Consider the following 21,126-nt stretch of genomic DNA (forward strand, 5'->3'; position numbering starts at 1 on the left):
CACCTGCAATCATTCGTACATGTACTGTTATCCTGAAGATTGAGGGGTGAAGTTAAGCAGAAAACCTGGAAGCTAAATGATTAACAGATACGGCACAGGAATATAGAAAATGTGCAGTTATATCCAGACGAGCACAATACTTTTAAGCAGAATTCTTGATTTTAAGAAGTTATTTTGATCAGAAAACGGATAGGAAATGCATAAGACCTAATAAATAATCAATAATAAAAACAGACACACAGAATAATCATGATTTTAGCCATCCCCAAGGACACAAAACTTTTGTTCCTCATAAGCACCTAGTGTCCAGGGACTAATTTTGTTATCAGGGATTCTTAATTAACTATTACTGGAATTCATGTATTTGTCTATATTATTATTGTAGTAAGGCCTTAAATTATAATTTACTTTTGCATGGGTAAAACTGATTATATAAAGTCCTGCATTTCTGCATATACTATATGTTTCAATGCGAGTTCATTTGCAGAGGTCTAGGGACTCCTGTTGCAATGCATTTCTTTGCCAGGTATTCTTCAGTTTTCTTGCAAACCGTTTCTCTGCACAAATTGTTGCTGCCTCATTATTCTGCTGTCGTGTCATTACATTTAGAACCATGAATTCAGATGCACAAGACAAATAGTACAATTCAAAAGAATAAACCTTACCTTACATTAAGGAAGTACCTATAGTGTTGCACAGGAGAGATGTTTCTTGCAGTGTATAGTAGCAGCTGGCCACTCAATCTCCCTCCACTATGTCCCTTTCCAAATCCAGACTATTTTCCTTCTTTTGTAGTAGAAATAGCAGCACAGTACGGTTGTTACGGATCATTGTTTGTTTTCTGTAACATCTGGTTCTCAGCAGTACACTGTGATGATTGCTGTTTTTAAACAAATTGTTCAGTGCTAACTTGGGTTACCACGTTTTATTCATGACATCATATAGAATACCATACGTTATGCTTAGGTTTTAGGAAGCATGTGATCCACAATGCAAAATTGGTAATTACACAATGTTTTGCCTGGCCACATGGTGCTGTGCTTCCCACCGAACTGTACAATTAATAATTGTTAGAAATATTTATTTAAATTAGATTTGATCAACTATTGTTTTTTTTGTTGAGGTTTGACAAATCAGGTAGCAAAAGGCTACATGTGTTTCTGAAGAACATCTACACAACCTGCAGCTACATGCTAGTGGCCAGTCTGTATCAGAATTGAACTTGCACTAAAAAACAAAATCACACAAAAGGGGTTGGCTTTACACAGCAAGCTTCTATAGGATACAAAATAGTGAGTCTGGGCCACCAGGGAAATTGAATCCACCAACTTTCATCAGTCTTTCAAACTGAATTAGACTACTTCTATTAAAGATGTAATAATTCCAGACTGAAAGACAAAAAACATACTAAAGAACTTTATATGCCAACTGCATCAGAAAATGTTTTACTAGCTCCCCTGCAGTCCATTTCTCCCTAGACATAAGGAAAGGTCAAAAGGTTGGTGTTGGCTTGTGAGACTCATTCTTGGAGTCTCCAAAGTGACCAGTTCCAAAATTGAATGTTTACACTTTTCTGGTATAAAATTAAATGAAATTGCAGTTTGCTGGGCATCACCTATGATAAACCAATATATGCCTAAAACTCATGTTGTTTCATTGTTGTAAAAAGCCAGTTCAATAGGCCAGATTTCCTGCATTTCAAAACAGCCACAAGACACAGATCTCAAAAGTATCTGCAGAGAAATTAGTGATTTTAATCAAAAGAGAAGCATTAGGGAACATTTTAATTTAAATACAGCAGAACAGTGACTTTCAGTTAAATAAAAACCCCTTTACTTCCCAAATATAAAATTATTTAACATTTTAAATGAACAATAAAATGGTAAAAGCTTTAAATTACAACCACCATTTCTGCAGTATACATTATGACTGGTTACATACTCCATCACTTTGGCAAAAGGATGAACATTATCTTTACAGTGTATGAACCAAACACAGCAAAATACGCCTTGCAAAAAGACAAATATTGCACTCCTTTATATACAAGAATAAACACAGCTTAAAAGATCGTTCTGCCGGGGCCTCATCCTTTCGGGCTGGTTTCACAGACCTCGATTAGCACTAGTCTAGCACTATACCTAAAACAACGTTGGGTAGTCCATGAACTAGTGCTAATTTGGGTCTGTGAAACCAGCTCTTAACATTTAAAAATTGTTCCAAGACATTTAAGGGTTTGAAGCAGAAGGCTCAAGCTCCTATGGGAAGATTAATTAAAATAAGACTACTTTGTGTAGAAATATAATATGTCTTCATGTACAGGAAGTCTGGACTGTACTAATGAGCATCAATATGAACTGTGCCACCAAAACTGTCCATTAATGCACCTTCCAAAGCCGACTACTCTGTTTCCGAGTAGACATTTATAATACATCTGAATACATACAAAAGTATTGACAAGAGTTTTAGGCCCGTTAATTATAATGATTAAAAAAAAATATATATAGAAAAGAAAAATTGACCATATATTAGACCAACTTTATTACATGCATAAAGTGTTCTTGTTGCTTAAAATCCACATTCTGAAGTCTCCACAGGAAACACTACACAAGAACACAATACAGATACAGTTGAACAAGGAAAATGTACAAATTAAAATTTCAGATGCGAAGACTTTTGTGACCCAAGGCGTCTTTGTTCTGGTTGCGCATCCTGCCTCCGGTTAGCAGAACACGCTCGGCTCAAACCTGCTGTCAATAACACTTATGGACAGAGCGCTGGAGATTCTTGTAAACTGGTGTGGAAGTAGACGAACACAGTCCCCTTCACAAGACACACACGCACTTTGCTCCGTAAGACATGAGGTCAGACCTTTTGGTGTTTCTTTGTTTTGTTTTGATTTCCCCCACAATGCACCTCTTGTACATGGCCAACATCCAGCTTTGGAGAAAACCTGAGTGTGCAAACAAAAACGTAACAAAACCGAAAAAAAATTAAATTAATTAAAAGTTAAAAGGTTCCCAAGTGATGATGGCTCTGTGGATGTTTGCGGCCTGCGTTGTGTCCTTCACACCACGGAGGAGCCGCTGGGAATGCCCTGGATGGTGGCTGTGGTTGGAGTCCCACTGATGGCGTTGAAGATGTGAAGGGAGTCTGGCAGCGCGCTTTTTATTCCATCTTCACCTGCACTGATCTTTGGCACAAAGGAGAGAGGAGAGCAAGAGTGTCAGGACCAGGAATTTTCCCAATGCTGAACTGCTACAGGTAACACGCACACACGCACACGCACATAATATTGCATAGTATGTAATTACAAGCATATACTATATACAGTCATATTTGCACAGCAGTAAAAGTCATTCTACCACGTTCATTTTCAGTCGGACTATAGTTTCCATGCACTTCTCCACTCAGAATCCATGACAGTGTAATTGTACCATAGCACCAATATTTGAATTACAATTTCAGCTGTGATTTTGTTTTGGACGGGTTCTCTTCACACTTTTGATCCTTGAGCCGCCTCAGGTTAATACAATGAGGCAAAAGGCTAGCAGACCCAAGACCCGGAGAAGTACTTTATGTGCCGGCAGCGCACTTTATCACTATAATATACCAGGTGAAGACACAGTGGGATAGAAGTAGCAACAATTGCTTCGCTGTGATTTATTTTCAAAAGGAAGGTAAGGTGCAAAGTGTGGGGAGGAGACATGCCATATAACACATAAAAAGAACGGTAGAGGACAGAACCTGTTCAAGGACAGTGTGAAAGCTGCTACTAAATGCTACTCAAGTCAAGTCAAAATATGGAGATATTTATTTCCTTAAAAGACAACAGATTGCTTTCCAAAACAATAAAGCAAAGACTACCATATTACCATCCAATCTCTTCATGTCAGCACAAAGAAAAACAGAGACAAATTAGTTTCCTAGTCTGTGTAATTATTTCAGCATAAATCTTGAATCCTCCGAATATGAAGTCGACCAAAGACACATTTTAATGGGAAAAAATTCACACGGTCAATGAGTTAAGAATGTGATTATAATATATATTACAACAAGAACTATATAATAAATATACAATTCATTAAATAGTTATTAACAAAAACACTAATTAAGTGCACTAGAGAGTCCCTAAGGGAGAGGGCGTCAATATCAGTCTGATGAATGCAGCAGCAATAACAATGAGACCTACCGGCTCATGCATGATTGTCGAGAGCTCTCGAGCCATTTCTCTGTAGTTGGCTTTCATTTCCTCCTGATATTCCAGCTGGTCCTCTTTAATTAGCCGCTCGTTAATGCCTAAACCTTGACCACAGGCCTCCACAAATTGTCTGAAGACAAAAAAAAAAAAAAAAAAAAAAAATCATGAGTTTTAAACGATTCAATTATTGTTTTATTTAACAAAAAAACTAGGCCCGCTGTCCTACGACATTGGCTTACCTGAACACCTCCTTCAGCTGCTTGATCTTGTTGTCAGGGTACCGCTTGGAGCTGGAATCGTCCAGGAAGGCCCTGGCGTATGCCAACGGGCCAGCATTCACCTGAGGGAGACAGCCATTAGCAACGCTATTGACTTGACTGGAGAGCACGGGGGTTTGCCATTCGAAAATTCCAATACAAACAGCCAGCAGATGTGTGCAGTAGTTATTTGTGTATTGTCTGCCATGAATGAGCTGGGACAAGAAGACACAAACAAGCTAAGTGCCAGAACAGAGAATAAGAGGTTCTCCTTAACCAGTTGGGAATAAACTGCACAGTACCTGCACACTGACGCTCCCCTGTAGCTTAAGCTGCAGTTTGATCATGTCCACCTCCGAGGCTGAGCACAGCTGCCGCAGCTCCACCACCTTCTTGCTCATCTCGTCGATGGCCACCTCGATGGGGTTCAGGTCTGTGTGGTGCTGGTACATCACCGCAATCCTCTTTTTCACATATGGGAAGCAGTGTGTAGCTAAAGAGGCAAATACAAGCAAGAATTCCTTCCAGTGAGAAAAAGTCCAGTAGTTTCCTCCAAAATATGTAGCTGTATACTTCCTCATATGGGTGTTTAAGACAGAAGAGCAACATTACATTACAGTGCATTCAATAAGAAATTAAATTGTAATAAGATAATTTTATGTTTATGATATGCCTAACTCCTGCAACCTTAATGCTTAGTGTTTCACTATAGTCTTGTTTCCTGTGTGTCTTTTAAGTGCTGGGACAGTAGAGTGCAGGTCTTGAAGGCCACTGATACTTAATATGAAATAGTCCTAAAGACAATAATTACTTGGAGTTATACATGTTTTTATTGTACCTATGGTCCAGGGGTTAAGAAATGCCTAAGAGTCAACAACATGGTCAGGAAGAACACATTATGAGAATGTAACATAAGAAATATATTTAAGATGGAGGACTTCATATTTATTGCCTTTGTGCAGTCAAACGTCACGAATACCCAGGGTATGTGATTACCCTGTATACGTTTATTTTAGATTAAACTGGTAGAAGCAACACAGTGGGAAGTCGTTTCTTTGAATCTGCTGAAGCAGACTGAAAGACCAGCTGAAATTTCCATACTCAAGTTTTCCAAAAGTGTCCATATTCACACATGCAAATCAAATTTTCAGGTTACAACTCAGGATTGTGTGTTTTCAGCAGTTCAATAAATCTGCCTGAACCTGGCATGGTTTGCAAGTATTATCTGATATTGTAGATAAAGTGTACTTTTGGATCTTATAGCTCATATACTAATAAAACAATCCCCCTAGGAAGATTATGCAGGAAACAAATAAGGGCTGAATGGGTCAATAATTAATCTACTAGCAACAATATCACATTGGTTAATAACTTGCAAAAGGGGAAAATAATGATTAACCTTTCCAACCTACAAAATATTATGTGATAGGGAGAAATGTACTCCCTCAATAGATAGGTGGACAAGGAATACTCAGGGCCAAATTTCACTAAAATAATACCAAAATAGTTTATTCAGCTACAATGAAGCGCTCTGGAGATGGCCAGTCAGGAAGACGCATCTCAAGTTTTTCTAAAGAACATGATCATATACAAGATGACTCCCTCTGGTTGCCGGCCAATTACATGAAGTCAGTGAGGTACCCTAAACTTGATCACACGTCTCTGTTGTCTTCCGTTCTCTCTATGGCCTTGGATGAAAAAGCTTTTCTAAAAATCAGCTACACAGAACTACTGCAGCTGGCCTATCCAGATCAATACACAAAGCTGAAATTCATACATGGGTTACACAATCTTGCTGCAACAATGTGGCAAATATATTTGGCATCTAGACAGGACACTGTCCCGCATCACTATGCTTCTTCACTATTCAATGTGATAGTTAATTACTATACAATGCATGGTTTTACAGCTCCCAGATAGGAATACATACGAAAAACACAAAATTGATGTACCAGCTGCTACTGAGAGTGAATAGACTGAGTACAGCCATGCTTTTGTTCACAGGTCCCCAAGCAAACAGGAAGCTTCTAAAATGATCTTCAACTTGGTGCACTAATGTATAAATTCACTGTGGATTAGGGTTTTTTCCTGCACTATTTCCATAGGTTCCCACATTGTTCTCCAGCATCATAAAATGCAGATTTGTTTGATTTGTCTGTGAAGTCTTGACATGAGGGGGCGCTATAAGTGTATTACACTGCAATGTATTGACCAGTTCCCAGGGCCCTTGACAGGCTTTCCTCAGGACACCTACTGGTTAGGATGGTCCGTCGCTTGCACTGCTCCTCCACCCCGCCTTGCTTCTTGCCAGAGACGGTGAAAGGCATCTCGAAGACGAAGCGCCGGATGTTGTGGCTCTTCTCAAAGTCCGTCTTCCTGTCGACCAGTTCTTTCTCCTCCAGGAATGGAGTTACATGGGTGACTTGAATGTAAGCATATTTGGAGTCCAGATCTTTCGGATTAATCTAAAATCCCCCAAGAAAAAGTTATTGTTTTAAATGACAAGTTATTTTTTAGGAAATGCACTTTGCTAGATTTTCACTGTGAACATTATTGAATCTAGAGGTTAACTTTCTCCTTCAAAGTGGGGAAAAAATATTCCACTAAACACTTGTAATATGCAGATATAACTTCAAAAAAGTAGAAAAAAATAACAATAACAATCAGCTGTGCAAATGAAATGCAACAGGCAAAAGAGTATCAATTTTAAATTATGCTAACTTTAAATTAATATCCTTGTGTATGACATACATGACAAAATCCAAATACTGTTTGTCCCTAAACAGCATTTACCGATAACCAAAAACAATCACAGTGATTCACTGAAAGACAATTAATTGCTCATGAACTCTGGAGCTTCCAGCAGTTGAACAAATTTTACAGCCCTTCAGCAAAAATTTTTTAAATCATCTTGGTTTGAAAAATTCACGGTGGTTCCTGTGAGATCTGAATTGCGTGTGTAATGTAATCGACCAATGAGCTTTTTTCCATGTGCCTTTTCCAACATCCTTATCCTTTTTTCTTGGATAACAAGCACAGAGATAATGTTTTGAATAATACATACTAAACACATAAGTTCCTCAGATATAGAGGACTTCACTAGTTCACAGTATCCACATGGGAGTTGTTATATTTTCCCAGACTACCCTAGGGAACTCAATTCCTCTACTAGCTAGAAAAGAGGTTGAGATTGAACCACAATCTTCAGTCATCAAACCTCCTCCTATAATAAATGTGCAAGGGATTGAAAAGTACACGTTCTTTACATGTGAATGAGGTGAATATAAACAAAATTGTTGGATAAATAAGAAAAAAAGTTTTTTTTACCCTTCCAGAATCTTGGATCATTTTGACATTCTCTGGGCCAAACTTGTCAGAGTACAGTTTCAGAAGCCTCTGGGAAATCTCAGAGAGAGGAGTGAATTTGGGCTCCTTATAAATGTACTCCTTCCCATCTTCGTCCTCAAAGAACCCCTGGAGAAAACAGACACCCATTAAAATGTAAGCGTAGTGTTCAATTGTTACTGTACCACCATTCACATTTAGATGTAATTGGCTAGAAGGATGGAGTCAACACAAGACATTAGAAAAGTAGTTTATTATTTGTATTATTAATATTTATCTGAATGATCCTCTTTTATGGAGGTAATAAAAACGAAGCCTTCTACAGGGTTTTGAAACAGCTGGCACATCATAATTACCCTTGCAACGGCTCTCAATATCACATGGAAGGTGAAGGTCTGATGTCAACCCGAGCCATTTAAAGCCATTAATAATATCAAGCTGTGAGAACTCTTGTATGTCTCCATTGGTTAGATTTACAAATTTGCTTTCCACTGCACCACTGTCAAGGAACATTTATTGTTGTCGTTTTTTTTTTACCACTACAGAAACTACATTCGACAAGTCTCGGCCCCACTTGTTGTACACAGTTGGAAGCTCTCAGCATGCTATCAGAATTAAGGTCTGTGACTGGCTGCTTCACAAACTCAGCACGCACTGAGTCACTTGCACAGAGAGAGAGAGAGAGAGAAAGTCATGCAAGCCAAAACTAGGGAAGAACAAGTAGATAAGAGTATGAATATTAGTTAAAACAATTATGGGGCCAAACACAAAATCCTGAACAAGCTGTGTCGGTGCAAAGGTGGAATCTGTGAAATGTTCACAAAGACCCACAACTGCTTTTGATTTAGAAAGAAAAAAGGATTAGCCTGATTGGAAGATTGGAAATAATGTTGGCTGTTTTTTTGTATAATTTGGTGTCATTTGCATTATTAAAAACAATAATTATAATAAATTAGTCATTCCACTTAAAAAACAAGAGACTACAAGAGTAACTCTCTAGGTTGACATAGGTGGGTTAGGCATTGGGGTACTAGGGTAAGCTTCCCATCATAGAAAGTTCAATGTACTATGCATTTCAAACTTAATATAATAATAATAATAATAATAATAATAATAATAATAATAATAATAATAATAGTTAAATACAGAAATGTATACTTTTGTTTGTATTCTTATTTTACCACAATATTAAACTTGTTTCAACAAAACAAAATTAAAACAAAATGTACCTCAATGAATGAGTACAATTGTACATTCACCACAGTGAACAGATTAACAAAATAAAGACATATTTAAGATTACATATATTCAGTTACAGGGACAACATTAGAACAACATGGAAATGCTGAAATGGATGAGCTATGGGAGCTAATGGTATACAGGCATTGTACACTGACTACACTGACAAAAATCACAAAGAATTGTAAGCTTTAATGCAGTACATTTACTGCATTATTTGCTTTTCTAGCATTCATTTACCTCTGCATCTGTCTCACTGTCAGTAAACTGGTACTGCTACAGGGTTGTAAAACAATAAAGACAAAAATGAGTTATTTCTAGTACGCCGCTTGTACAAATCTACTAGGAAAAAGAAAAAAGGAATTCCAAAAACGAAAACATCAGAGAATTAACAAAACAATCACAAGTTGTCTAAATTGAGATTAGCGCTTCAGATATTTAAAGTAAAGGTGACCGACAGCAAATGAAGACAAAAACAAATAAAAAAAAGTATACCACTATTGAGCAACAGATATAAAACGCAAACAGATGAGGGCACAGCAGAGACGGCCATCTCAGTGCAGCGTTTCAGCTACATGCATTGCTGTTGAAAAGCTGCAAGCTGCAGTGGTGAGTCAATGCAACTGGCAGGAACGTTTAGCATTACACTATGGCTGAAAGAAATAGCTCAGAAGCAAAACAGCACATCACACTAAAAGCTTTCAGAAGGCTGCTGGAGAAGGTTAGCAGAGCCTACTGCAAAACTTACCGCTGCCTTAAAGGAAGAAAAAAAAAAAGAAAAGAAAAAAAAGCAGAAAGATTTTATTAAATAGTTCATTCAGGGGGAAGAAAAGGATTGCTGGGGCTGACACTCAGGAAATATGAATGGGGCCATCGGGGATACATGCTTAATAACAGCCAGAAGTATTTGAAGGGTCCTGCACGAGTTTTTCATTTGTTGAATTGCTCTCACAGCACATCTAATATAAATTACAATCTATAGGGCATATTTTGGGAGTGTATGTGTAGGTGTGTCAAAACCAAAAAACAAAGTCGGTATTGGTGCAAACATGAACTAACCGATTCAACCAAGGACGAGGCCTGCCGCAGAAATACTCAGATGGAAAACACCAAAGTTAGGTGTCCAGAAGGTTGGTTAATGATTTACCAAGGAACAACACATCAGTACTGTTTAGTATTGGAAAATTAAAACTATCAGAAGCCCTGAATACATAACAGCTAGATCCACCAGCTGTGGATATAAGCTTTAAATCGATTTAACTGACAGTTCTCACATTTCCCCTCCCCTTCCTTCTGCAACTGCGTTGGTTCGCTCACCTGTCCGAAGAAAGCCACTCTGAAGTACGTGCCCAGCAGTCTCTTGCCTGTATGCATCACCTCCGTTACCTTACTGTATGCACGGTGCAGGGTGTCATACAAGTGAGCCAGTTTCTACAGAGAAAGTACATCAAGCATCTTCTATTAATTCATGCCACTGACAAATATATCCCACAGCTCTGTACTTTAGAAAGACAAAAACATAGTTGATGTAAGTGACCCATTTGACATATAGTGAGTTATCCAGCACTAGCAAGTCACTCAAAGTATATGCTCTGGGTGCACACAACAGCAGACAGTTAAGTGTGCTTTTAAAATATTTTCTAAAACCAAATTGGCAAAGTTATGAGAGAGAATCATGGGGGATATCCTTCACAGGGAACAGCAGAGACACTGGGAGAGGTTATGCAGAGTTGATGACTTGTGAGAGTTGGGGAAAGTACAGGATTTCTGCTGGTGGAAATGGCCTACCTCAAAATCACGGCGTTTCTCGTAGATGGGGATAATGAGCTTGTAGATGTCGGCGATCAGCTCGTAGCGCTCGGCCTTCCACAGCCCGTCGGCACACTGCTCCAGGAGCTCCATCAGCACGTCCTGTCGAGACGCACAGCACCCATCACCACCCATCCATACTGAGACGCCAGCTCAAACTACATTCTTTATTATTTCAGTCTGTACACCACAAAGTACTTCTGACAGCAAAGTAGCACAAAGTAGCTTTAACATGCAAGACATGAGGTAACTTCACTGGGAGAGTCAGCTAATACCCATAATCCCATAATAATTAAGATGAAGACAATCTTAAAGAAGTATATATAAATATAATTCATGAACACGTCATGAAACTTCTATACTGGGCATTACAAATCAGCATGAAATGCTCACTAAAAGACATTCTATAAAGGCAGTTTATACAAACAGGTTATTGCCTGTGAGAATGAACGATCTGAGCAACATAATCCTTAGCAACATAAAGGATTGAAAGCAGTAGCACTTTAGAGTCCAAAACTTTATTATTTGATGCATCAAAGTGGTTTAATGGACGGATGCTATAAAAGATAATTTGGTAACCATAAAGTGTCTGACAGATGTCTACTGAAGCTGACAGGGCACCCTGTGCCTTTTCCACCAGGAAGATGGAAAAAAGTATCCTCTTTTTGCATCATAAAGAAAAGAAGGAAGAATCCTGGTCACTACGGTCTATTCTCAGTCTGTGCAGCCCTACCAGTCTCCCACAAGTTTAACGGACTTAATGGTAACTTGTTCATATTCTGTTTAAGCCACAATATGTAAAACTAATTCACTTAACTGGACTCTAAAATACACTATGATACCATAAATATCTACTGTTTTTAGAACAAGCAGATCCTCTAAAGGGTGAGGCCCATGTGAATTCCATATATATATTTATTTTTAAAAGCATATTATCTATCTGGGAGGGTCTTGGCCTTAGATATGAAGTAAATACTGTTGTATAATATAAAACTGCAGATACTGTAACAAACTGCTGATAAGAATGAAATGGAGATTTGTAACAGCCAGAAAGAATAATAAAATCATAACTCAGTTAAAGTCAGAGCTTGAAGCATCCATATTACCACACACGCCACGCCATTCCATTGAGAAGTTGACAAATTGTCATTTGAGAAAACGGATGACTCAACTAAATGTTACTGCATGCTAATCGTCTCTATGCAAATCTGAACTTTTCACAGAGGAGAAAGGGCACATGTCTTTCCCACACAGCACAGTCCTGGGACTTTAAATAGCTTAATAATATAAAGAACTGAGATTACAAGGAAGGAGGGACTGTATGGAGACCCAATCTTGCTTTTGCAAATAGGCCACGATGATGATGCTGTCTAGTTTAATTGTGCAGCGTGATCCTGTTACACTGATAACTAAGCACCTGCCCAAGGACATTGTTATCAGGAGAAAAGTGCAGACTGCAACATTCTGTGCTGGAGACCTGTTGTGACATGTGATGTGAACTGCGACCCGCAATTGATACTCTGGAGAGTTAGATAAGGAAATGCTGTATATAGCATTTTAAGACACAAATTATACATTAGCAAGAATGAAAGGGGTTTTTAGACTTATTGCCCCCGTGCCAGATGGGTTTTACAGACCCTCACCTCGTTGAAATGCACATCCTGCATTCCCACATCCTCCATCATGGATGCCTCTTCGTCTATGTTGGGTGTGATCACTCGAAAGGTGGTACAGCCCTGATTGAACATTCCTGCGGAAGAACAAAAGAGCAATGTTGGCCGAAGGGACACAAAACTATAACCTGTGCATATAATATAACCTCAAAGGCAAAAACACAGGATAAATATGGTAGCAGTGCCATGTAATCCATCGTATCTTATCCTTTTGTGATCTTTCATACTGAATTTGAGCAGAGCAAAAGTAAAGCTGTTTATTTCTTTATGAGGAGTTTATTTGAGCAAGTACACCAGGTAACAAAACAAGTACTATTTTCAGATGAATGTGTCATTTGGCCTTTCATTTTGAAGAGATCTGAAAACAATAAAATCAGCACACAATGACAAGATGTATGAGCAAAGGTCTGGAGAAACCGTCATATGGCTGCTCCAGACACCGAGTGGGAGCAAAATGCTTTGAAAATGGTCCTGTAAATACAAGTAAACTCCTATTGTTTTTCCTGCCCCTACCCAAGATTTGGATTCAGCACAAAAGACCACAAAACAAATTAGGAATGTGGGACAGCATGAATGATTGTTCTAGACACCGTGACTCTGCAATGAGCAGCTGGTTTTGAAGCTCCTGCCACTGTGGTGCCCTTGGGAGAACACAGGAGGGGTCAACGATCAGTGATACCGTCATCCTGTGAAAGCAAATGATACCCTGCCCTCTGTGGCAGCTACTGGATGCTTCCCCAAAGCCAAAATATCATTTTAGTCATAAACCAAAAAAAAAAAAAAAAAAAAAGACAAGACACTGAATAACATGCATTTGTGAATTTGCATGTACTTAATGCTGAAGATGATGTGATAATCCTTCGGTAACTATTCTTTCAAATGTCAGGGGAAACGCATTAACTCAGGGGCCAGTGACATGATATTTCAATACTGGAAGTCTGCCAACAACGCTAAGGGGCTCAATAAAGCTGATGGGGGGGTTAATAAATACCTCCGCAATTGATAATTCTGCATAGCGACAGTATGTAAGGGCTTCCCCTCCCCATCGTGCAATGGACTCAAAAGTGGATTGATTTCACAATGTTTCACTTTCAATTATGTGTATTCCAAGCATACAAAAGCGTTGGATCTGAGTATAAGTGTGTAAATACTACCAGTCCATTTCAATAGAAAATAATAGAAAATGGGGAGAAGCAACAAACCTTTTCTCCTGAGATATTCTGCCACCAGCGCTGCCACATGGACATAGCACATCGCTGCCTAAAAACAAACAGAAGGGCAATATTAAGCTTATAGATTTCTCAGGAAACATAAAAGAGGTAGAGATAGAATAAACGAGGCTTGGGCTTGGAGTTAAACGTTTGTCACTAGAATCTCACTGCCAGCAGGTAAAATGGTGCCAATATCTTCTTTACAATAACTCCTCACTACCTAAAGCCCTGGAAAGAATATGGCGCATCTTTAGCCCAGATTTTCAATGAACCCTGACCTCCGAGAGGTCTCCATTCTTGACATGAATCCTGGCCATGCTGTCCAGCCAAGTCTTCCTGAGCTCTGGGGTGCTGGCATAAGACTTGGCCAGGCTGTACTGGAGGTCCACCAGCATCTCGGGGTCATTCTCGTGCTCCTTCATCTGGGCAGTGGCCATCAGGACCGTGCGGATCCGCTTCGTGAGGTCTTTCACATCTGAGGGGAAGGCGGTGTTCTGTATTGAAGAAGGAAAAAAATGATTGAGCCTGAGGAAGCAGTGCTTGATTTCAACGGATTACCTCACGACAGAATGCTTAAGCACTACATCCAGTTGCCGCTACTCAGAGATGCCCCCACGCTGTCACTGACCTTAACAGTTTTGTCGCTGTTGGCACAATTGTTGATGATGGAAAGGGACTGCTGGAATCGAGTGCCTCCGATTCCGATCACATCTGCTATCAGCTGGCTCACTGCGATCACCACCTGGACAAGGGGAAAGAAAAGCTTCACTGACAGGCCTTCCACTGCTTTTAACAACCTGAGAACAGGCATTAACTAAGACAAGCACTTCGAATTACTGGTTCCTCCATGACCCCTCCACAGCTGAACAGCTTCCTGTCCCCCCGATCTTATTCAGCTAACGGATTTAAAAAAAAATATTCTACAAATCCTTTGCTAAATGAGTGGTGTTCAACCTTGGCTGTAATAAAGCTTATTTGCTTAAACAGAACTTTTAGCTCTACAGGACAAGAGTGAAAAATGTTAATCTCATAATCTTCTCTTTAACCCCAAAATACATCAAATATATTCGGACCCTGCTAACTAACCTGGAGGTGTGTTCTTACGAAAGACTTCCGTCCCGTGTAGTCGAAGTTGCTCTTCATGAGGAAGTAGAGGAGGTGGGCTGCGTCGCTGCGGATGCAGCTGAGCTTGGAGTTGCAGCATTTGAGGATCTCATAACAGAAGGAGGCACACATGTCCGCCCGGCCCTCGAAGAAAGTGCACGGAAACTGAGAGCAGCAAGAGAATGATGGGGGGGAGGGGGGGTTGAGTTATATTTGGGGTCTCCAGATTTCAGCGTTCTCCCCTAACTCTGAAACTCTCCATTATCAATTGAATTGGTTTCTATTTCAGACATTTGAATCTTGAAAATCTTTAAACTGATTTAATTGTTTATATCGGAATAAAAACTAAATTAAATTTTAAATTCAACCAAATCCTACCATTTTTATTTATTTTTACTCATAAGCTGAACATGGCAACTGCACGCAAGCATGAGCACAACTATTTAATTATAGACTAAACCTCAATAATGTGAATACTGATAGACACATGGTTTCTACAGGTGTGCCGTTTTATCATTGCAGAAATTGTAGTCGTTATATACATTTGTTAAGAGAAAATAAAGGTGAAAAATATATATATTTTTTTTTTTACGTACATGGTATTTTTCTAAACATTACAATTGTGCACCTTGTAAATGAAAGTCCGCAGTGAGGTAAAGACTTGTTTGAGAGCGGCTTCAGACTGATTGATTTGAAGGAAGCAAAGCTGGACCTCGAAAACCTTCTTCATCAGTGGATTATGGCCGTGGTCAGCACACAGCTGAGTCTGTGAAGAAAGTGATACACATTAAAATCTTTACACGCTGTCTTTCTCCTTCCTGCTCTCAAACTGATAATTTTATAGAATAACTGAACAGGCAAAACATTTTAAATTGCTGAATTGCTTTACAAATAAAGACAATACAAGTGCTACAGATTGCCTTCATAACCTGAACTCAGACGAAGAAAAGGGTTTATATATACACAGGAACAGCAAATCCAACGGGAGAAGAAGCTCTACCTTGAATCCCATTACGAAGACGCTCAGTGTGTCCAGTACAGTCAGGCACACTTCTGTGGCGATGTTCGCTTCCAGCAGGGACTGGTTGAGCACGTCAGCATCTGAATGGGTGTAACCTGTACAGAGAACATAGCAGCATTGTAGTGACATTCACTGTCCTGCACATCACTCGGTGTAGCACACATTTAGTTAAGCGCAGTGATACTTTTAGAAAAGAAAAGCAGATTGAAAAAATATATATTCAGGGATGTAAAAACACGAGAGCAGCAGTAGCTATAATATCAAGTTTTCAGCAACAACATTCAAATAGAAAACAGTCCATAATAGAGGATGATAAAAATCACTGGCCTTTCAAATGGAAGTCACTTCAATGCTTTTAAAGAGGGAGAGAAATGCAGGAGGTAGAAATGAATGGCGGCATGAAAGGGAATGCAGGGCTTGTCAAAGGAACATTCCCAAATGAAATGGCATGCTCGTTATGATGAAATAATTAGCCGGAGGCTTACTATAATTTTGCAAGCTGGCTATCAACCTGATTCTTTCTTACCATGGTCTACAGAAATTCCAAGTACACTTGATATCTTTCTTACACTGAAAACACAGAAAAAGTCACTTTATTAAAGGAGAAAAAAAAAAGGAGAAAAAAAAAAAAAAAAAAAAAAAAAAAAAAAAACTTACCGAACATGGGCAATACACCTTTTTTGTGTGTGTAATTGGATGTACTGCATAATTAGATTCCCAAAAGAGCAATTGTCTTGCAGATTCACTGTGGACTTGGTTATATGAAAAATCTCTCTGTTGAAACTTTTGGATATTGTAAATGTTAATGTTCATGTGCAGAGACAAGTGAGGAATGCTTTTTGGTCACCTTTCAAAGAAAAGTGGATGGAATAGGTGCTTTAAACTGTATGGCTTTGACACATAAGCAGCATGGAAATTCATACTTAGATATTTATGTTTTACACAAACACTACACTTTCTGTAGTCTCCAATTTTCAGAGCTAAAATACAAAGAAAATCTCATTACCCATACATTATAATACATAAAACAAGAAGTAAATGAAAATAAAACATTTCTAGCAGGGAGAAAAATGCATACCAAAAGAGAAAACTGCCCCTCATAAAAAAGCTGTTAAGAGGTTTAATAAAGTCACAATGCTGCAGCTTTAGTAACCTTTTCAGATAACCAAGATCACAGTGGATGTGTGTGCTCAGTGAATGGGCTTGTCTTTTGCAACGTCTATCCTCAGCCAGCTCTGGGTATGGTGGGGGGGGAACTCATGGGTAGGTGACGCCGGAGTTTATTGGTTGAAGATGAAGAGGAGGAGATGACGAAGAGGAGAAGGAAGGAGGCAGAGAGGATTTTGTGGGGGCTGGGTACTGGAGGTTGGCCGCACTTACTGTGGTTAAAAGTGTAAGAGTTATCCAGGCTGCTGAGCTGCTGTAACCTGGCATGCATCATTCCTGCTCTGTTACGGGTGACAGGCAAAGTCTGAGATTTCCGCTCATGTGCTATGGGTCCCACCCCCTCCTGGTGCCTAATGAGGAAATGGGACATAAAGCACTGTTAGATATGGCCACCTAGCAGCCAAGCAGAGAGTTAGTAAGCAGGCATATTTGGTACCATATTCATCATGGTGGGAACAATATAAAGACATTTCAGCTGTCCATTTTAATGCCTCTCTACCATTACTGCATTAAACATTAAAAAGAAAATCTATATATTTGAGTGTAGATAAAAAAAAAAGGCATATACAAGTATATTTTTATTTTTTTCCTTTTTAAATTATGCCCATAATACATCAGGATACAATTGCCCCAGTACTTTGGCAATCCTAGTTTGAGTCTAAATCCATTAACTGTTCTAGCTCATGCACAGCCTCCCACAGAGGAAACAAACAAAAAAGCCTTAAAAAAAAGTGGCATGTATTTGAAACTGAATAAAATACATTTATATTATGATACAGCATTTTAGGCAACACAAAAGAGAAATGCATTGGCACAAAGTAGAAGCAGCAACAGCCAAAAACATGCAATGATGGTGATGGAAGAAAAAGAGGACGACTCTGTGAAATGTAGCATGAAACATGGCACAACCGAGCCCAAATGGAAGACCAGACAGAAGCATGCCCCTTTGGAATATAAAAACGGCACCTCAGTCTTACCCAAGCAGGAGGGGACAGGAGCCATTTTACAATATTAAACTTGTCAGCATAAAAGTGCAAAAAACAGAGAAAGTGAAGGGGGGGGAGTTAGAAAGGGCTGTGACCTTATCCCATAGTGGCCCACCACCAGAGTGACGGAGCCAGAGCATGTGAGTGAGGAGTCAAAGATGACCAGTATTATCAATGCAACAGACCACACCATCTTGAGCAATTTGTTAATTGTAAAATAAGTAAACTAGAAAGTTAAACTCTGGGGAGTCATTTTCTGAAATGTACATTACTGCAAATAGTGATATAAGGCTGTTAATCAGATAAACAGCAAGAACATCTGATTTTCCAGTTCTTTTGTGCAAATCCAGAAAAAGTGCATTTCACAATATTTTGTTTTTCTATCCACTTTTTAAACTGTTTTGCAAAAGCCCATTTTGTATTATATTTAAGACCTGATAAATAATGTTAAGAAAATGCTAATACCCTGAAACTATAATAGGCCACAAAAATGTACACAAATTAACAATAGTAACAAATGACCCATACTAACAAATTAATTAAAAACATTAAAAATAACACTTTTGACTAAAGTAAAGCAATTATTACTCTCAGCAAGAAATGTACAATTTGTCATCTGAATATGGTATATGGAAAACTATTTGTGAGATCCTCCAGTGTACTTTAATATTAATATGTAGCTCTCAATACATTACTGTCTTCAGGAACTGAGTTTTATTTTAAGGTTTTATTTTGTAGTGCAGACACTATTGAATAGATATGAAACAGTACCTTGCAATGTATCTCTTCCCCATGTATCTGAACTGATGAAGACACACTCTGTATAAATCACAAAAAGGAAAATTAGAATGAGGACAATCACATAGCCAACACAGGTCACATGTATGAATCGTCTGGACTAAAATATGTAGGCATCCTGACTATCTATAACAAAAAAAAGGTTGCTTTCTCTCAAAGCTACACATTCTACACATACCATGATTAAGATTATACTTATGCAAATATATTACAATTGCATCATATGTATCAAATTACATTTTTGTATTCCCATTGGACTAAATGTAAAATTATACCTTTACAAATCTCATGAGATTTTACTTTCTGGCTTGTATGTCTTGAGCCCCTCCCTGGCCAGGGGACAATGTGAGTTTCCTTGCTCAGTAACCAAGAGTCAACTCGGTCAGTTCCATTGTGTAAAGAAGTAACTGATATTGTCTATTTTTTTTTCTATTATTGCATTTCGGGTTACACACCCTCTATTACCAGCGCCAATTCTAATTATTGATATTTGTCATGCCAAACTACACATGTATCACTGTTACACCACTAAGTGGTGCTGTTGCACAGCTAACAACTATATAAATAGATGGCTTTCAGGTAGTTTTATGCATTGCTGCTTCAAATCTTAACATTATTTGCTGATTAACAATGAGTAAAAACCTATAACTGGGAGACAAAGACTTACTCCACGAGTGTGAAAAAATCCATGAGCTCTGCGGGAGAGGCCTTGTTCCAATAAGTAAACAGGGCATCTAGTGGAGAGATATTGCTAATTAAAGCCACAGAGCTATTAGTAACTCATTACTATACACAACCAAACCAGCATGTCTATAAAACAGAAGAGATATATCAAGGAAACATTTTAATGTGTAAGAAGCTGACAGGACCCATATGAAAATCAACACTGTACAGGTTAGGAGTTTACAGTTTTCCTGAATAACTGCTCAGAGGATTATTTAAATCCCCAATCCATAAGCTCATTAAACAGTATAGATGCTGAGAAAGCAGAATTTTAAATTCCTCCTACTCTCCAGACACAAACCGAGTAGAAACGGGCCGTCTTACCCTCCGACATGCTCTTGAGCACGTGCAGGAAGCACATGAGCAGACTCTTGATCTCGGCCTGGTCCAGCTTGTCGCAGCGCATGATGGCGCTGCCCAGGGCCGAGCCGGGCTGGTTCTGACGGGGAGACAGAGAAAGGTTGAGGGACAAGGAGGGGAAGGAGAGCAACAGTCCTCTCTATAGCAAAAGAAGAATAACATTTGGGGAAAAAAGCTGAGAAATAATTCATATTTGGTCAGAATGATAACAATAATCCACTAGCTCAATAAGGACAAATCAAAGAGCTGCATTCAATATATTGCTCTCTATTGTAAAAGATCTGCAATGAATGAGCTGCCACGTTTTTTTTTTTTGTCAGTTCAGCACAACATCTTATCTTGGGCCCGAGTCAACGGAATACCGCAGTTTGCCACCATCTGACTCATTGCTGCCATAAGCATCGGTTAACAGTGAATGCACTTAAAAAGTTATTTTGAGAGGTTTTTTTTTTTTCTCACTGCTATCACAATGTAAAAACCATCCACTAATTGACTAGCCCCAGTTTTTAACTCGACCCGTACATAATTAATAAGAGAGGCTTTAGCCTGTGAAGTAGCATAGTATTAGATTACAGGAAGGTGGGATTCGTCACTAACAAACATTCAAGCGCTACTTGCTGCAACCCAAGGGGCACTTAAAGCACATTGGGATCACTATGATTCAGGTTAATGGGATCTCTCAGCTCTTTAGCTCTGCACTAAAGTAGAGCAGTCAGTTCATCTCTATGCATAAGCTATTATTCAAATACTTTACAAGCACTAGACAGAGAGAAGGCAGAAGAAAAAGAAGCACACTCCTAATGATACATCTATTTTCAAGGCTTTGCCATAGTAAGACAGCAGCTTCCTCCAAGACACAAAGCGAAATAAAAACAATACGCACAGGACTACATCACTAAAAGCTTAAAATCGACTTTAATGGATCTCCCTGTAATGAGCAAATCTCACTTTTCCTCACATGTAATTTTAAAACAAAAAATACAGAATCAATACTGTAACTGGTCACAGTGGTTGTCTTTTCAATTGGAAGTTGTGATTGCACTGTGAGGTTGTTCTACACATTTAATTAAAACACAAACCAAATGGTGTTATTTATACTGATATGGTGAAATACAAGAAACTGTAAGACACTATTGCACATATTTTATTTCCTCTGACTCCGGAAAAGGAAACTAAATTCTGAATGGTGCAAAATTATGTCAGACATTGACATTTTACAATAGCCACACAATCTT

General features: G+C 38.8%; 1 protein-coding gene across 13 annotated transcripts in view; it reads right to left on the bottom strand.

Moving 5' to 3' along the window:
* Positions 1–1,723: 1,723 nt before the first annotated feature.
* Positions 1,724–21,126, bottom strand: part of LOC136751276 (dedicator of cytokinesis protein 9) — a 127,953-nt gene continuing 108,550 nt past the window's right edge. For 3 of the 13 annotated variants that reach the window (XM_066706754.1, XM_066706746.1, XM_066706755.1), the window contains exons 35-54: positions 19,856–19,970; positions 19,476–19,542; positions 18,782–18,829; positions 17,238–17,305; positions 15,837–15,952; positions 15,465–15,602; positions 14,819–15,001; positions 14,361–14,474; positions 14,011–14,226; positions 13,724–13,781; positions 12,492–12,598; positions 10,828–10,950; positions 10,357–10,470; positions 9,280–9,315; positions 7,783–7,929; positions 6,710–6,920; positions 4,758–4,948; positions 4,438–4,538; positions 4,190–4,328; positions 1,724–3,190 (exon numbers count right to left, since the gene is read on the bottom strand). In XM_066706754.1, coding sequence (XP_066562851.1) covers positions 3,065–3,190; positions 4,190–4,328; positions 4,438–4,538; positions 4,758–4,948; positions 6,710–6,920; positions 7,783–7,929; positions 9,280–9,315; positions 10,357–10,470; positions 10,828–10,950; positions 12,492–12,598; positions 13,724–13,781; positions 14,011–14,226; positions 14,361–14,474; positions 14,819–15,001; positions 15,465–15,602; positions 15,837–15,952; positions 17,238–17,305; positions 18,782–18,829; positions 19,476–19,542; positions 19,856–19,970 — 2,418 coding nt within the window. In that variant the 3' untranslated portion in view covers positions 1,724–3,064. Of the gene's footprint in view, positions 3,191–4,189; positions 4,329–4,437; positions 4,539–4,757; positions 4,949–6,709; positions 6,921–7,782; positions 7,930–9,279; positions 9,316–10,356; positions 10,471–10,827; positions 10,951–12,491; positions 12,599–13,723; positions 13,782–14,010; positions 14,227–14,360; positions 14,475–14,818; positions 15,002–15,464; positions 15,603–15,836; positions 15,953–16,383; positions 16,428–17,237; positions 17,375–18,781; positions 18,830–19,475; positions 19,543–19,855; positions 19,971–21,126 lie in introns of all 13 variants that reach the window. The other 10 variants (XM_066706744.1, XM_066706742.1, XM_066706745.1 and 7 more) reach the window with 4 other exon arrangements.

The sequence above is a fragment of the Amia ocellicauda genome, chromosome 6, assembly GCF_036373705.1.
Source record: "Amia ocellicauda isolate fAmiCal2 chromosome 6, fAmiCal2.hap1, whole genome shotgun sequence".
Classification (NCBI taxonomy): domain Eukaryota; kingdom Metazoa; phylum Chordata; class Actinopteri; order Amiiformes; family Amiidae; genus Amia; species Amia ocellicauda.